Raw genomic sequence first — 17,909 nt, 5'->3', positions numbered from 1 at the left:
TTGGCATCTGCCTCTAAGGACAGCCTACAAGCAAGACAACATGAGGACTGTCGGTTGGAGTATTTTGGTTTTCATGTTAGCCTCACCGGCTTCGGGTAAATAGTAGTGATTTGTTCATTTATTATTTTCATGTATCATGTGTCTTTTTTTAAATTATGTATATATTTTTTTTATTAAACTGATGGTATGATTTCCCAAAAATACAGGTCAAGTATCACAGGATTGTTCAGCACCAGATAAATACCCGAACACCAAACTGGAGACGAAATATGCCAGGAGGCAGAAATTCAGCCACAACGAGAAAGTTTACTACAGCTGTGACGACGACTTCACTGCTTTTAGAGGCAGCAGGGCTGTGCAGTGTATTGATGGACAATGGACCAAACTGACTTTAAAATGCGAAAGTAAGCTTTGCCATGAACTATTTATTTGTTTTCAGGGGCGGAAAAAAGACTCGCTTGCGTGTTGTTTCACTCAGCAGCCTGTTTACTGAGATATTCTTAGACCTGTAATTTACTTAGATGGATTTAAAGCAGTGCAGAAGCCCGCTAACACCCCCTACTGGGGAAGGTGTTTAATAGATTTACAAGTAAAATTTTACCAAGAAAAAAAAAGCCTATTCAAAATGCACATAGGTGTTTGGGAAATTTATTGACAGTAACGTTTCTTACAGCCTTAAAGGTAGATTCACATTTTTTTTTCCAAGTCTAAATAATTACTAGTAGTTACTAATAGTTACTAAATAATTAAGACAAATAAATGTCTTGATGCACGCTCAATCACACAGGTAAGGAAACAAAAATGGAAACAAAAACTTTCTGAATTAGAAAAAAATGTGGGGCATAATCTCTTTGGCTTTCTTTGGCTTTCTTTGGTTTGTGGGTCATGTGCCGGTCTAATTAACCATACTCAAACTAATATTTAATCAGATTACAAGAGATAGTGTACTTGTAATATAATTGCCTCTGTTTTACAACCAAACTGATTAATGCAGTTCTGTCTTCATAATCAATTGCCTTTTTAAAAATGGAACTGATTTTATTATTCATTGCCAAATTACAAGATGCAAGATGGTGCTAACAGGGCAAAAGGAAACTAGAGAAATACGTTTTGTCAGATTATCAACTGAGGATGAAAATTCTTTGTAACTTTACATGATTCATCACTCTGCTCTTTTTGAGTCATTTTCCCCACAAATAGGCTTATAGTTCACCACATATTTTGGCTTGAAGGATAAACTGTGTTTTACAGTTCATCTCTGCAACCTCTTTAATCATAAATGATCATTTCATGAACATGAATTCTTTTATATTGCTGGTATCAAGACCAGTTCTGGGCTTCTTAACCCCAGACAAACATCAAATGACAAGTCCTCTACAGAATCAGTTTCTAACTCCAGTTTTTTCTAGACCTCCATAAAACATTCCAGCGATTGCAGCCTTGGTTGTATCTTTTATATTTCCATCTAGAAATTAAACTGTAATGTGTCATTTACACGCTTACTATCTTGTATTTAACAGAGATATCATGTGGCAATGCTGGTGAGCTACCCAATGGAGAGTTCCAGTATGAAGGGAATTCATACATCGGGGAGAAGGTTTATGCTGTGTGCAATGAGGGGTAAGTTTTACTTTGAAGAACTCCTAAAACATCAGAATAAGACTTTCAAGTGGTGTTTGACTGCATCTCTTATCTACAGATACACTCTGAAAGGGCTGAACTACATGATATGCAAAAGGTCTGGATGGGCTGGTGAATTCCCATCATGTGAAGGTACAGTGATATGGTACATTGAAGTACTCTAACTAGCTTGTAAATGGAAACCCAATAGTTGTGAAACTGTAAGGGGTGGCTTTAAGTGGGTGATAGTGTTAATGCGTAACTAATCCCTGAATGTTATGTGAGTTGGGAGTTTAATCTCTTAACTCAGTTGAAGCAAATTTCCCATGTTTGTTTTGGACAAATTGCTATTTGCACAGAAGTCCAAAGGCAGAACACCACTCAGGTTCAGATCAGGCAGGCTGTTCCTCCCAATCATGCTCCTCCAGGTCTCACTGTCATTGTGTGTGTGAGCATTAAAGACTCCCAGAAGGATAATTGAAGAGCACACTCCAGCCCTCCACCCAGTAAATTCAAGAAGGCTGGGTAGTCTGAACTGTCAATGGGAGCATAAGAACAAACAATAGTCAGAACCCGTTCCCTGACCCGAAGGTCCAAGAAAACAACCTTGTCATCCACCAGCAAAAACCCCAACATACAGTCCCACTGCCTCAGGGCAAGTCCAGACACATTCCTGGAACAATCCAGCTCCTTTCCACGAAACTGTTTCCAGAGCCTGACGTATGTGCAGAGGTGAACCCAAATATATCTAACCAATATCTCTCAACTTCATACAACGCACTTTCCCTGCCAGAGAGGTGACAATCTATGTCCCAATAGCCAGCCTCGATAGCCAGGGTCCTCCTGTAGGTGGTGGGTGTACAGGAGCAGGCTAAGTGGAAAGCAGCTCAGGCAGTAGCTAAAGCAAAAATCTCAGGTGTGGGAGGAGTTCAGTGAGACAATTGCTGTTGGTCTCGAAGCAACTCTGGAAAACCTATCATGTGATTCAGCAGGGGAAAGCATTGGAGCTCCCCACTCCCTCTACTCACATGGTGTGTAGAGGGAGTGGGGTGTTTTTGACTTCAACTGAGGGGATAGTCGGGCAGTAAAAGGAATACTTAGAGGACCTCCTCCCATTGGCATGTCTTCTGTAGAGGAAACAGATTCTGGGTATGATGGGGACAACTCGCCTATCACCAGAGGTGAGGTGACTGAGGCAGTTAAACAACTCCTTGGTGGCCAGGCCCCTGCATTAGATGAGGTTCAACCGGAGTTTCTAAAGAATCTGGATGTTGTAGGGCTGTCTTGTTTGACATGCCTCAGCATCGTCATGTGGAAATCTTGGGCGGTGGCCCTGGACTGGCCTTGGAGTGGTGGTTCCAATCTTTAAGAAACAGGACCGGACACTGTTCCAACTACAGGGGGATCACACCGCTCAGCCTCCCCAGGAATATCAATGCCAGGGAGCTGGAGAGGAGAGTTCATCCATTAGTCAAACCTCAAATGCAGGAGGAAAAAATGTGTTTTTTGTCCTGGTTGTGGAACAGTGGATCTTTATCCTCTCAACAGTATTTAAGGGTGCATGGGAGTTTGTCTAACCAGTGTACTTTTGTGGACTTGGAGAAGCTATTAATTCGCATACCTCACAGTATCCTGTGGGGGATCAGGAGTATCGGGTGCTGGCCTGCTGCTGAGTTATTCAGTCTGTGTACAACTGTGTACAATTTCTAGGTGGAGCCAATTGTAGGAAGGCTTTCACTTTGGTGGCCACAGGATCTCCTCTGCTTTTTGCAGATGATGAGGTTCTGTTGGTTCATGATGTGGCGTCATCCAGCTCTGAAAAGTTCGGAGCCAAGTGTGAAGCAGTGAAAATGGATGGAGTGCCTAATCTGGATCAGGGAAGAGTTGCTCCCCCAACTGGAGGAGTTTAAGTATCTTGGGTCCTTGTTCACAAATGAGGAGAAAAAGGAGCAAGAGATTGACAGACTGATTAGGGCGGATAGTAGGGTCAGAATTTTGGTGTAAACTACATCAAAGCTCGGATCCAACCTACCTTGTAACAACAGTTCAGACTGTAGTTAATGTAATGGTGTGGGAGATATGTCCTTGACACACTTTGGGCCTCTTAGTACTAGTCGGGCATTGTTTAAACACCACAGCCTATTGTAGTATTGTTTCTGACCATGTCTATCCCTTTATGACAACAGTGGTCCATATTCTGTTGGCTTTGGCAGTGAGTTCACTGTGATCAAATGGCCTTCATGGTCACCAGATCTCAAACAGAGCTCCTTTGGGATTTTATGGAACAAGAGATTCACATCATGGATATGTAACTATGGGACACTTATCATGTCAGCATGGACCAAAATCTATGAAAATTTTTTTCATTTAACTTATTTAATCTATGAAAAAGAGAATTAGAGCAGTTCTGAAGGCTAATGGTTTCAACGCAGTACTAGTAAGGTATACCTACTGAAGTGGCCAGTGAGTGTATTTGCATAGCCAGTTTTTCTAAAATAAGTATTTAGATTTAGTAAATTCTTCTAACCTTTGTTCACTTACTTAAGACATGAAATAATTTTTTCTTATTTTTACTATCAGAGGGAGGTATCACCTGCCCAACCCCAGAAGTAGCCAACTCTGTGCAGAGAACTGGAGGTGTCTCTGCATACCAGGTGGGAGATAACCTGACCTTCGCCTGCAGTGAGGGTTTCCAGCTGAATGGAGCTCAGCAGATCACATGTGACTCCAGTGGCCAGTGGAAGCCTCAACCTCCTCAATGTGTTCCCATACCTGATGATAAAATTCAACCATCACCTGGTAAAGGGTTCATATTTTTACCTGATATGCCACTTACGCATTATTAGCACTATGAAAAATGGTCTTCATCTGAGTTTGCCAAAACTAAAGTGATATCTTCCCCTGTGGAAAATGCTTTCAGCAGGTAGCTGTGGTGTGCCACCAGCTGTCAGCAACTCCAATGTCCACCTTGCTGACAGGTTCATTACAAAGACATCTTTCTTTTCTGGGCAAAAGGTCTATTACAACTGTGATGTTGGATACGTTGCAGCAGGCGGCAGAAAGTCTCGCCTCTGTAATAATGGGAAATGGACACCACTGAAGCTTAAGTGTCAGCGTAAGTATATTTTATATTTCTTTTTGATCAAGTCTTTTTATAAATCCTAGTTTTTCCACACATCAAAAGAAATGAGAATATCCCATGACCAGGATAGGATTATTGTTGACATACAACAAATACTTGAGAATACCATTTATTAATGTAACACTCATCAATTAAATTGTAAGTTGCACCCTTGTCCATCAGAGGATTTTAGTGGCCCTTCAGAAATCAGAAATAATTTACTCCATATCTGTTTTCAAATATCCTCCTGGAAACACTAAACAGTGAGTCCTGGACAAACCTCTACCACCTGGAGTTGACTTTTCTTACAGTGGAATGATTTAGATCATATAATATGGATTTTTAAGTCTCTTTGCTTTACTTTTTTTTCATGCATTTACATTTTACCATGGTATCACCCCTGTGGGGAGTGCTTAAAACATTGCATTTCTATTGCATACTTAAAAAACCCTCTAATCTAGGCTGGGTTACCACTGACAGTAACCTTGAATTGGACAGGATTACTTCATTATCTCATTTGACCAAGTCTTGAGGCTCAATTAAACTTATCCATTGTGAGATGAATGAATGCGTTATCCAAAACAACAGCACCACATGATGTTGATAGTTTGTCTTGTTGGACATTACAATAAAAATTCTTGAAATGCAGTACTGTCATGTTAAATTATTTCTGTTCTTTGGCTGTAAAGGAAAGCTTTGTGGCTCAGCTGGAGATATTCAGAATGGACAGTTTGTATATACTGGAGTAGAATTTGGAGATACCGCTACAGCCGTCTGTGATGAGGGGTAAGAATTTTAAAACCTCCTGCATTCTCAGTGAATGCAACTTTGAAACAAAAGGGTTTTCAGCCTTTTGGAGTTACCAGAACTTCTGCATTTATTCTACAATTGTGTAACATAATTGAGTTACTCACTGTGTCCAATGTAGAAGTGGAATTTTAGAAATCATTTCGAAGATGTGGTCTTTAAATGAACTCTGCGACCCATTTCCTGACATTCAGGTTCATGCTTGTGGGACATGCAACCAGACACTGCATGAATAACGGCTGGAGTGGACGCAACCCTGTTTGTGAAGGTTAGGTTGCCTATCGCACACACACACCACGGCTTTTTAGATGGCAGTTGGTTTTTCTGCATCTCAACATCCTAAAATTATTGTATTTCTTGCAGCTGCGGTGTGTGAGGACCCTCCTGAAGTGAGCAACGCAGAAATAACTGGCCTTCAACATGAACCTTACACATACAAGAGTGTTATTCGCTATTCGTGTCGTGCAGGAACTCTTGTTGGAGAAAGGGAGATTTGGTGTACTAAACATGGGACATGGAGTGCACCTGCACCAGAATGCAAAGGTCATATATTCTGACAGAGCAAATTGTAGTTTTTATTGTGTTTATGAATAATGTTCATTAAAGGTGAATTCTTTTCTTGTTTTTTCCCCCACAGAAATAACATGTCCATCACCAAATGTGCCTAATGCTTACTGGACAGGAAACCACAATCAGAAGTTTCAGTACAGGGCCACTATATATATTGAGTGTAATATGGGTTATGTCATGAGTGGGCCAGGTACAGTGTACTGTGAACGTGATGGCCGATGGTTACCTGAGCTTCCCAAATGTCAACGCAGACGTAAGTAATCATTACTTTTTCCTGGTATGAGTAACCTGAAGTACTGTTCACACACTAAAACTATGATTGCTTTTTTTTTTCCCTCCCCAGATTTTGTCAACCGGTGGGGCTAATTCCCCAGCTCTCAAACCTTAAACTTCCATATTCACCGCTATCTGTCAAAACTATTTAACAGCACTCAATGGATGAAAACAGTTAAGCTAACATTGCATTCTTACCAAAATGCAACTTATTAAAAATCAACCTAAGCCATTTGGGATACCTAATAACCTTAAATTGTATTATACATTACTATACAGACATTAAAACATGTTTTAAATGAAGCTGAAGTACAGTTTGTTTATTTTGATACGTGTTTGGGCAAGAACAGGTACAAACTTTTCATTCACATCTGTACATAGGTTGGGTTTTTTTTTTTATTCCTTACAGTTGATAATGTTATGTGTATCATCTCTAGACTAAACGGTGAGTGAGCATTTCATGAACAAACAAGCTACAAGAAAATAAGAACACCAATTCCATTCATTTTAAAAAGACAATACAAAATCCAGACATTTCTTTACATGAGCAATAACAATTCAAGTGCAAATATCATTATCAACTCCGATACATCATAGCAAACTCTTATTTTAAAAGGCAACAATTAAAGGGGGGGGGGGGGGATCAGGTTGCAAAAAGGGAAAAAAAAACCCAAGCTGATTTAGGTGGGATGGGTCAGTTTTTGGCAACGTGGGCCAAGTGAGCGCATGGAGAAGTTGCATATTGGATTTTAAGATATAAATCAATGACTGAAGCTGATAATAAAGTGAGGATTTTATAGCTGACGAGTTGTGTTACTTGGCCCAACATCGCATTTGAGTCCAATATGTTCAATTTCTTTGTCCTCCTAAAGTCTGAGTTTTAAAATACATGGGGTGACAGTGCCAACCACTTCACCAAGATGCCACCCCTTTGTTACATTTCACCACACATAATGCATTTTTCTAAAAGTAGTTACATTTTAGAAGTTAAACATCTTCTCCCCACAATGACTTACATTTAATACAAGGAGTCGCAACAAGAAAACAACCCAAAACACATTTCACAAGTTTTTGTGTCACACTTGGCTTTAACTAAGAATTCATTTTCAGTCATTGCACTCTGTATTAAAATAAAGGAAAATGACTGACTGCAAATCTAGAGCCCAAGACAACTGCACATGCCTACTCTTGGGAGGTCTTTGGAAGAGCTGTCTTCTTTAGGACAGAATAAAATGTGAGCTAAGCAGTCTTGGGTGTCTTTGGACTTTAGGCGGGTCGGACATGAGGGGCAAAAAATGATTTTGGGGGCCCTGTGTAAGAAAATTGTTATTAAAGAATTCAACCCTCATCTAATTTATTTTCATTATTTACAAGACTAAAAAAAATAAAATAATAAAAACAAATTATAAAACTGGTGGTCCACAGACAGGCAAGGTGAGAATATCAATTTCCTGGGTGTAGAAACTATAGTATATCAGATTCGGAGCTTCCCTTTGTTTTTAAACCTACAGATTATAAATGTGTAGCGTACATCAGAAAGACAATGAGACTGAAGAATTAAAGTGACCTTTTAAAAGAAGCAGCAAACATAATGTCCCTCAAAGACATTTCTTTCTCTCTGAGACATGTTCCACTAAGCATCACATTATCTCATTTCTGTGGCTCCCAACAACTTTTTTCATAATATCCACCGCGTTCCTAAAATAGCTAACCACCCTTTTTTTTGTATTTGCTTTAAGTTGGCTTGGAAAAGAGCAACAGAAATAATCTGAAGGTTGGAAAATGCTGGTACAGTCTAAACAGACAGAGAATAACTGTTTTAACAGTAAAACCCTTGGAAACTGCTCTAAGAGCTCAAATATAGTCGGGCTTTGAATGAGCTGGACCGCAGCTGCGACATGAATTTTACAACTGCTCCTCCTCGAGGACAGCACACAGACACTGAAGATGGAACCAGAGTTACACAACACTTGCACAACACTTACAGTCATACTTAATGGTAGGAGTTGAGCTCATTTAAGCAAATACAATAACAAGCTCAGACAGCACGCACAAAACATCACTCCTACTGTCTGAAATAGGCGTTTCTATTGTTTGTTTTCTTTTTTGTGTGTGTGTGGTTTCATTGCACAACACAATAGAAACCAAACCCACTCACAATACTCTATATCCCCACTAAATGTTTGAGCTCAGGAATGCAGACCTGGGCTGAATGGTAACTGACCAAAAAAGAAAAAACAAAACAAAAATGGTGTTGAAAAATTTCTCAGGTCTGCATAGTGTTTATTGTCAAAGCCTACAAAAAAATAAGAGGGTAAACGTAAGAGTATGTCTCGTGTTTTTAAGTCCTGTGAGAGTTGCGGGATGTGGCCTATTAGATGGAGGGGGATATTGGGGGGGAGGGTCGCAATCCGGCGTGTCGGCAGCTGTGTGGCTTTTACTTGTATGGTCGCAGAAAAGCAGAGACTTTGCTGCTTATGAGACGGATGAAGGAGCGGGGAAGCAACTCGTTGGACTCCCGAGTGGTGTACTTAAAGTAGTTGTGTGGGTGAGCCAGCACATCAAAGAGAGTCTTTATCAGTTTTTTATCCTGTGAGGAAAAATCAACAGGTATAAAGTCTTTAATGAAACACACTTTAGTTCTCAGTTACTGTCTTAATCACATTTGAAGGTGTTGCTAAATACTGGAAAAAAAAAAATTACAGCTGTACGAGAACATTAATCTCGTCAATATTAACGCACCGCCTGACTCACAACAACAGCTTTGTTTTTTCTTACGACACCTTTCCTCTTCAATGAATCACCTTCGCAACAATGAATGATGCCAATGATGCATACAGTTAGCAGGAAGAGGAAAAAGAAAAAGGGGCTGGGCTAACCTTGAGGATTTCTTGATGGTTTTCAGAGGCGTAGAGCCTTCCGTCTCGCACTATGTCCTCTACGAGCTGTTCGTAGTCCTCTGAATTCATAAAAACAACAACACATAATATAATCACTGCTTGCTTTCTCATAGCATGCTGAAAACAGGTCATGCAAAACAAGTTAGGTGGTGAAATAATAAACACAAACATGAGGAAAAAACTTATTCATATCCTGGAAAACTCCCTTTGACTCAACTTAATGTCACCTATTTGTAAAGGGAAACTACAGTGTAACATTAAAGGTGGGGTTATTTCTTTAATTCATAGGCAGGTGTGTGTTTGATACACACCTAAGCCATCAGGGTGGCGGAGAAAATGATTAATCTGTCAGACAGTCACGTTTTCCAGCCTCTCTGTAACATTCCTTTCCTTTGTATTTTGGACTGTTAGTCATAAAAAAATTATATTTTCCTCTATTGTATGACTTTTGGTTGTTCTGAATAATCGACCAATTGCAGCTTTTACATAGCATGCCTACCACAGTTGCAGTCTGTTTTGGTGCAAAATATATAATATTTTAGTCATGACGGCAATAACTGCATTGTAACGCTTAGCGCGGTTAGCTCGTTAATGCGTTAGCGCCGTGCAGCCCCACGCACGGGGCGATCCGCCGCACTAACTCGCTAACGGAGATTTGCCGCGATAATGTGGTTATGGCGTTAACGTCTTTTTAACGAGATTAACGCTGACAGCACTAGTTTTCATGTACAATAATTAGCCAATCATTCAAATTAAATGTTGTCCATCTTTTTGCAAAGCTAATATGTGTTGTTTTTACACAGCCACACTGACAAAAATAAAAAGACTGTCACCTGCCACCTTTATGTTTACAGTTGTTCGGACCACAAGTGTGATATTTGTATATATTAAAAATAATACTGCCTGGATAAACTGATCCCACTAGAAATAGATAGGATTTTTTCTTTCATTTATTTTATAAAACAACCCTTTAAGGTCAAAATAAAGTCTGTCAGAATAATTTTAGACACATAACAGTTCACAATCTAAGCCATCTGGCGAGAAAAGTGATAATGTTTCATACCATCATAAGTAACATAGGGGATCTGAAAGCCTCTGGCGCTGTTAGCCTCATTAGACTTGAAGTTAATCCAGAGACGTCTGGACCGAGCTGTGAAGGCGATGGGCCGCTCATACGTCTGACATGTCTCGTAGGTGGTGATGGACGTAGCTGACCCTTGTATTAAAGAAGAACAATGACCAGGTTTATAGTGTGATTAAATTACTACATTTCAATGAAAGCTAATGAAAGAGGGCCACTTACAGTTCTTCCTCATAACCAGCACATCTCCACATTCATCCTCTGAAGGCAAGAAAATCTCTGGCACAACAATTAGGATCTTGCGCTTGCTGGGTGGGTTGATGTTCCAAATGCACTCCACATTTGCAGGGTAATTACCAGGATAGTTAGGTGACTCAATATAACCCATAAACTCGCCCATCTCCCCGCCACATTGCCTGTCTAGACGCACACAAACATATCAAATTAAATTCAAGCCCATGTCTGAGAAAAATGAACAACACAAAACAATAATTTTCATACTCACTCTTGCACTGTGAGACACTTGTGGCACCATCAAAATCAGTGGTGGTATTTCCAGGACAGGAGATGCAGTAGTTTTGTTTAAACTCTGTCTGATAGGTCCCCACAGGGCAGCGGATACAGCGGTGTACTGTGGTGTTGTAGTAATGACCTGGAGAACAATCAACTGCAGGGAAAAAGTAAAAACATTAAGCAAAGAAGTTTGAAGTTTATATTTGGATTGTTTCCCCCCAGCAAAGATAAAAAGTTGACCTTTGACTTCACAGTCGTGGAAGGAGCTGGCCCCTTCCCGCTTGGTGCTGAGACCTCCCCCACAGGGAAAGCACAGGGTCCGTCCCAAATCTGGTTGGTAATAGCCCTGAGGACATGGCAGGCAAGGTTTGAATCCACTGCTGGAGTAGTACCCTGTTGGACACTGGCCTGGATTTGATGCGAACAACACAGGGATCAGGCTTTTTAATGAGTCAGAAATGGATGTTTAACATAATCCATGGGACTTTAAACAAGGCTACCTGCACAGGAGGAGATGTTCCGTGCGCCCACAGGCCCATGGCCATCGCTTCCAGGACAGAGGTCACAGGCCAGCTGCCCCTCTTTCTCCTGGAAAGTGCCGGGTGGACACTGGACACAGCGTTCCTGCTCACCATGGTAGTAAGAGCCTGGCAAACATCTGACTGAGAGAACATCCACAATGGCTTCAGTTAGAGATTAGGACACACTTAGCTATAACTCCTCATTAACTAAATATGTAACGTGGATGGATAAAATATGCACTATATACATATGCACAAATATGCATTTGTTATTTGTATCTGGGATAATTTCTATTAATTCTGGTGGTTAATCTTTGTAACACATGAGGAGAGCAAACCAGAGCAGATGAACACAGTTTTGTTTTTTTTGTTTTATTGTTATTGGCACCTCAGGTGATAGTGGGTTCCAAAGTAGCTTGCAGGGGCAGAAGCAATTGGCTAAAACAGCTTAACTTGCATGTCCTTTGTTGCATTTGCTAATTGGATGCAGAGCTGGATTATAGTAGAGCCATCACATGATACTGGATGACACTTAAATCAGCTGATCTCCTAGGGTTGTGGCTGGGTCTGATTGGGTGATGACTGATTAGTTTTGTTGTGTAAAGACCTCACCTGAAGACTAGCTAAAGACACACCTTCTATGAAACAATGATGCACAATGTGGCATTTCGTAAGGTTATATTCTGACATTTAGGGTGTACTAACACTGGGCACAATTGCTCTGTAATATAACCAACAGTCCAACCAATCTCGGCCTGGGCCCACCGGTTCAAGCAGCCCAGGCAGAGATAACCTGACTTGATGCTCAGGTATGACCCAGTGCTCCCGTTAGTCAAATTAACTGAACTTTGGAGCTCAGACGTGCTCACGTGTGGTATTTATTGGCTACTGTGAGTACATCCTAAGTTTCTAAATACATCCTTGCAGCAAAATTAGCTTATCCAAGACTACCATTTCTGCTCTCCGGTCTTACCACATCGGCCACTGTCCCTCTCCCAGCCTGGACCACAGTTTTCCTGAATAGGAGCAGCCTGTGGAAGTTTTTGGGCCACCTCATATTCCAAACCAGCAACTCTGATGAGGAAGCGCTCCTGGTTGATGGACTTCTTCAGAGCCTTGATATAGGTTTTAACCTGCTTCTCCATCCGTTGTCTCAGGCAGCTGAGATTACAACTCCCTGGATTGGAGTCCATAAAAAACAATACTTTTTAAATAATTATGTCTTAAGCACCAACTAAGTTGATCAAGGTTTTCCTTCGGGATGGAAAAAAAAAGTCCAACCTGTAGCATCTGTAGGTTTGATCTCAGCTTCCAGCTCCAATGTAATGCGTGTTACTTCTTTGTTAGAGGGGTTGCGAGCACGTCGCCCTTTAGCTTTCTTGGAGGAGTCACATTTAAGGTTGACAAATGTTACCAGGCAGTTGCTGCAGGGCTGCCCTCCTCCTGTAGACACACAATATCATATAATATCTTTAAGGCAGTACCGGCATACATTGCTTGGATCTGTTATATAGCAGTCAACCTTTAAATATTTAAATAAATAAATAAACAACACATCTGTAAAGGAACATATCCAGCTAAGGACTGACCTTGTCCCAGTGTCCGTCCTCTGTCCTCAGTTCGGCCAGGCAGCTTAGGATGCAGGTGACATTTGGCGTTTTTGATCTTGAAAGAAGCCGTCTGCTTTACTGGAGGGGCCAGAGCCTCTACAGACAAACACAGCCCAGTGGGTAGGAGGACACTGAAACATCACACTGCCATCCCTGCAAAGACAGCTGTCTGTGCTGTTGTGATTGACATGTTGGGTCCTCGAAAACTCTGCGACCATATGAATATTGAGAGTGACAAACCTATGCAGCTCTGACTGCTGTTGGAGTTCAGCCTAGTGGGGGACTTCCCTCTGAGAATGGGGATACCACAACTGACAGAGTAGCTGTTATCAGATTCTGTAAAGGTTCACAGAAAAATAAAATAAGTCCATAAACTAATCTTTTGGATCTGAGATACTTTGTGACTCGACTCTGAATTGCGGTGACATACCTGCCAGATAGTGAGCCTTAGAAGCACATGTAAGAGAGCAGCTCTCTTTCTTGCCAGTCTTGCTGCAGGTCAGTGTAGCCTTTGGTGCTACAAGCCCAGGAGGACATTTCACAGGCTCTGAGAGAAAACACAATCTACAATGTATCACATAATGTTAACACCAATAAGCTGGCGTAGAGAGAAAGACTGCACAAGCAGTATGTGGAAAAGGCCCGCTTCGAGTGTATGTCAGTGAATTGACCACTTGGGGGCAGTGCTGCTACATACCAATACAGTCTTTCTTATTCCAGTGCAGCTTGTACCCCGGTGGACAGGTACACTCATAACTCCCCAGTGTGTTGACGCAACCATATTTACAACCTCCACGATTTATACTGCACTCATCGATATCTGTGAAGAGAGGTGTTAACATAAGTACAAATGTCCTGTGGACAGCTGAACATGCCTAGAAGAAGATCAAAGAATATCAAAGGGAAAAGGATTTTTATTGACAAATACGGCAACAGAAATATTAAAAAAAACAAAAAAACAATGTGATTAGTCCAAAACAATCTGGAGTCAATTCTGCTGAATTACATGAAAGACAAGCAGGCCTCTTATAAAACAGCACAGCTATGAATGACGAGTTCCTGTAAGCTCAGTTCCATTCATCCTCACGCTCTGGAAAGATTAATGTGTTTGCGTGTAAACAGAAGTGATTTCTCGTTTTGATGTCACCCACATTCAATTTCATGGTCAAAATTTCTCTGCTCTTCAAGGAGAAAGACTTGTGGCAAGCAGTAAATTATAATCAACTTTTCAAACACATGCTGAGCTAAAACCACTAACAGCATCCGGGATCCAGATGCAGTCTGGCTGCCGTCGATGCCAGACAGAAAATTAGTTTAGTGAGTGGAGCTGAGGATTCGGCAGGCTACGGACAAGTGGCACTGGGAAAGAAACTGAGATAATGGCAGTGATTGATGATCTTGCTTGCTGATATGAAATGCTCTTTCTTGTCTCATTCAATTATTCACTCTGAATACAAACAGTCTGCGTGCCACTGCACTCCCCGAAGAAGATGATGACTTCATCAGTAGCGCTCTGCTGTTCTGTAGCCAGAACTGCTTGAAAATGTTGTGAGGGATGTGCTGCTTATCCTCTGCATCAAAGCACTTCATTTAAAGGACAAAGAGCTCTAATGAAAATCTGATGGAAGCAGAGCTCATCTGCCAGCAACTGTTGTTTTGACTTCTTTGTTCTTCCCAAATTTGAAATGTGACCAAATAGACTTATTCTAACATTTCTCCAGATCGCTTTAATCTTTTTTTGCTTTGCATGCTCTAACAGAGCCGATGTAGAGACGAGCCAAGAAAGGAAAGGGCAGAACAAAAAGACGATCTGACATTTAGACTCTGCAACTGCTTTGTATCATGTAGCAGAAATTTAGGGTTCATAAAAATGCCAAAATCTTTTAACTGTAATCAGTTTTGTGAGCTTAATCGCCAACCGGCCCATGTTGCTTTTAAGAAGAATTTTTCCCCAAGCGCAATCTGGGCAGTGTTTTCGGCATTGGACAAATATTTATAAATCACTAACCCCCTCCTTTTATTTTCTTTAAAAAAAAGAAGAAAGTTCCACTTTAATTTGTCCTTTTTTTGTGGTTTGGCGTGCATCCGTGCAACGGATAAATCCAAATACTGGAGTCGAGGGGTGATCATATGTCAACACAGAGCAATTTTTAGGCAGGGGTTGGTAAGATTAACTTTTACAATAAAATTGATTTTAGTTCAGGTTACAGTTAGTTTTGGACATTAAGAGTTTTGTTTCATAGTACTTTCTTTTTTTCCATTATTTGTAACAAAGGAACATTTTTTAAGATTGTAAGCACTACAAATATTTCAGCTACATCCTATAAACATGACACCAAAGTGAAAATATGCAATTTAGCACATGTTCAAAAATAACAAAAAAATAGGACTAATTGTTTTAAAAAAAAAAATACGTAAATGTTCAAATTGAAGACGTATTTATTGTGCAGTACATACTTCTCACTTTACAGCTGCATGAATATAAAATGAGTAATTTGCACAATTTTTAATGACTATTTGGTGAGTCCAGAGTTGTCCTTGGAATAAAAAGGCACTTACGGTGCATGATCCTACATTACATCAGCAACGCTGTTTGTATTGTGTGATAAAATTTGTTCCTTTCTTTATAGCTTTAAAAGAAAAACAAAAAAACCCCAACACCTTCTGTAGCTTAGATGAGTATCTTATTGTAAGCAACAGAAACTATGAGGGGCATTTTATTCTGCATTATGCAACAATCAACCCTCAAAGCTACGATAAAAGGAATTTGTATTCATGTAGCACATACAGGATGAGTAATGATTTATTTTTTATAGAGCAACTTCCACCGCTTCGAAAGTGTGACTACCTTTTGAGTTTTAACTTGTTCAATCAATCAATCATTTTTTCTGACACAGCAACATTTGGCCATAATCGAATGAATTTAAGTGGAATCCAGCCTTTAACAAGCAGGTTATTGTAACAAACAAGATTACGTTTTGCAAGGCATTTGTGAATTGAATGATCGTTTTTTTCTGTTCGCATTATTTATATACTAGGATTGCATTCATTACATGAATTGATGTCAACCCTTTGTATTATGTGTCCCACATTTTCTTTCCAAGATTGAAAGCATTTGGAATTTTACATTTACTCCCTCGAATGTTTTTTCAGGTCAGATTAAACCACCCAAAGAGTACATGGAAGTTTATAACAAAGCAAGAAAACAAATATTTGCAGGGTATTTAGTGTCCAAGTAATCTCTTTCATATATTTCAAATACAATTCATAAGGTTAACATACATACAGAGCACCATAAATGCTTAGTTTATGACTCTTTTGCCTAATATTGATCTGCATATGGTAAACTACCTGCTTTTTGGAGGTTTAGCAAAAGAAAAACTGGTTTAGAGAGAGGCTGACTAGTAAAAGAGGGTCAACTGGCTTGGTTTAGAGGGGTGGATGAACTAAGGGGCTAAACCAAGTTCCAGTACAAGATTGTTTTAAACTTCTAATTATTGAAAGCTGCTCTATTACAGCCCAGGAATACAATTAAGGAGCTAGAAATAAGCCTAATAGGCCCCCTTTAAGTATTTAGGTATCAACTGGAACCCTGTTTGATGTTTAGAGATCTTTTTAATAGATCTATGTACAAACATGTTTTTCGTAGGATAAGAATGCCTTTCTGCCACGGTAAATGCTGACTGGATCAAATTAGGTAAATTCAAAAATACTTAAAAAGTATTTAGTCACAAGCAGTTTGAGTCTATTTTTTAAAGCAGATAAGCAAAATGAGCAGATTGTTTTGCTAGCCGAGAGGGAGAATGGCTGGATATACTCTCACTTGGGAGGAATGTTGACATGCCTCGGCACAATGCTTAACAGCAGGTCACTGACCTAATTGAGTTTGTTTAGGGTGAGTCTATTGTTTAACACCAGATTTCTGAATTGTTTGGCAGCTATAATGTCTGCTGATAAACCACAGAGGGAATAACATAACCTCGTACTGTTGTGGCTGGGGACGAAGAAAGTACAGCAGCGATCACCATAAATCTCTGGGGTTATCTAACAGTTCCGACAGCGGTGGTGGTAAAAAGAGGGGGGGAAAAAAAGAAAGAGGGGAAATCATTCATCACTTGCTCTCTCAACAATGGTATAGAGAGTCATTTACGCCTGACCATCTTCTTTCCTTTTAGCAGCTCAGTGCAGCCTGATCACAGTCCATCATGTGAGTAAAAGCCTTACAAATCCAATCCTGGCACATTTATTCCCTGAGCTGACAGCTAATACAGCTACCCATGTGTGGAATGGATCCCGTGAACCTATTAAACTCTTCTGAAATACAGCAGACTATGTAATTCCAGAATTACATACAGTGGGTGGATAAAAATAAAAGTAACCCCTTACAATGTATTGCAGCACTGCCACCATCTCTCACTCTATTGAAACTAAGCATTAAAAAAAACAAAAAAAGAGTAGGTGGTTCACAAAAAATTTAAAACTGTTACTCTTATGCAGTTTTTGACTAACTACACCTTGTAAACCTCCTGATCACAAACATCTACAAGTTACCACTCTCTAGTCTCAGTATAGTCAATTCTGTTGCAACATTCCTGATCAGTCGACCTGTCAAACTACAGACAAAAACACATAACAAGTCACTTCAAAGCTATGTATTTCAAGTGCATATGCCGTCTCTCTATGTCTCTCCCAAAACTACTGTGAGGCCCTGAGGTGCAGGAGACAGCAGCAGATTCTAACTGGTGATACACGCTCCATCAAAGGATCGCGGCAACACCCTGATGTGCTCTGGCGGGCCTCTTGGCAGATCTGACGTGCCCTCGCACACCTCCTTCTGACACCAAAGGCTGTTTCTCCTATCTGTTCTACACCAGAGTACAGTAACTACCTGCC

At 40.3% G+C, this 17,909-nt stretch overlaps 2 protein-coding genes across 4 annotated transcripts in view; one reads left to right on the top strand and one right to left on the bottom strand.

Moving 5' to 3' along the window:
• Positions 1–7,032, top strand: si:ch73-217n20.1 (complement receptor type 1). 2 transcript variants are annotated; one of them, XM_063463900.1, is made up of 11 exons: positions 1–95; positions 207–404; positions 1,521–1,620; positions 1,700–1,773; positions 4,201–4,419; positions 4,544–4,735; positions 5,431–5,527; positions 5,743–5,816; positions 5,912–6,091; positions 6,186–6,371; positions 6,462–7,032. In XM_063463900.1, exons 1-11 carry the CDS (start codon positions 41–43, stop codon positions 6,482–6,484), a joined length of 1,398 nt encoding a protein of 465 aa, XP_063319970.1. In that variant the 5' UTR covers positions 1–40; the 3' UTR covers positions 6,485–7,032. The 2 variants fall into 2 exon arrangements, with proteins under 2 accessions (XP_063319970.1, XP_063319969.1); XM_063463899.1 differs by having other exon boundaries at positions 4,541–4,735.
• Positions 7,033–7,144: 112 nt separating this feature from the next.
• The window catches only part of scube3 (signal peptide, CUB domain, EGF-like 3), a 74,533-nt gene continuing 63,768 nt past the window's right edge, over positions 7,145–17,909 (bottom strand). For both annotated transcript variants that reach the window (XM_063463897.1, XM_063463898.1), the window contains 13 exons: positions 13,714–13,836; positions 13,447–13,563; positions 13,257–13,352; positions 12,996–13,112; positions 12,688–12,849; positions 12,380–12,583; positions 11,386–11,547; positions 11,126–11,293; positions 10,878–11,039; positions 10,595–10,792; positions 10,355–10,507; positions 9,271–9,350; positions 7,145–8,981 (listed from right to left, as the gene is read on the bottom strand). In XM_063463897.1, the coding sequence (XP_063319967.1) occupies positions 8,829–8,981; positions 9,271–9,350; positions 10,355–10,507; positions 10,595–10,792; positions 10,878–11,039; positions 11,126–11,293; positions 11,386–11,547; positions 12,380–12,583; positions 12,688–12,849; positions 12,996–13,112; positions 13,257–13,352; positions 13,447–13,563; positions 13,714–13,836 (1,895 nt within the window). In that variant the 3' untranslated portion in view covers positions 7,145–8,828. The remainder of the gene's footprint in view (positions 8,982–9,270; positions 9,351–10,354; positions 10,508–10,594; positions 10,793–10,877; positions 11,040–11,125; positions 11,294–11,385; positions 11,548–12,379; positions 12,584–12,687; positions 12,850–12,995; positions 13,113–13,256; positions 13,353–13,446; positions 13,564–13,713; positions 13,837–17,909) is intronic.

Source organism: Pelmatolapia mariae, linkage group LG20 (genome assembly GCF_036321145.2).
Source record: "Pelmatolapia mariae isolate MD_Pm_ZW linkage group LG20, Pm_UMD_F_2, whole genome shotgun sequence".
Taxonomy (NCBI): Eukaryota; Metazoa; Chordata; class Actinopteri; order Cichliformes; family Cichlidae; genus Pelmatolapia; species Pelmatolapia mariae.
Note: the sequence above shows the minus strand (reverse complement) of the source record. Positions and strands in the feature narration are given on the sequence as shown.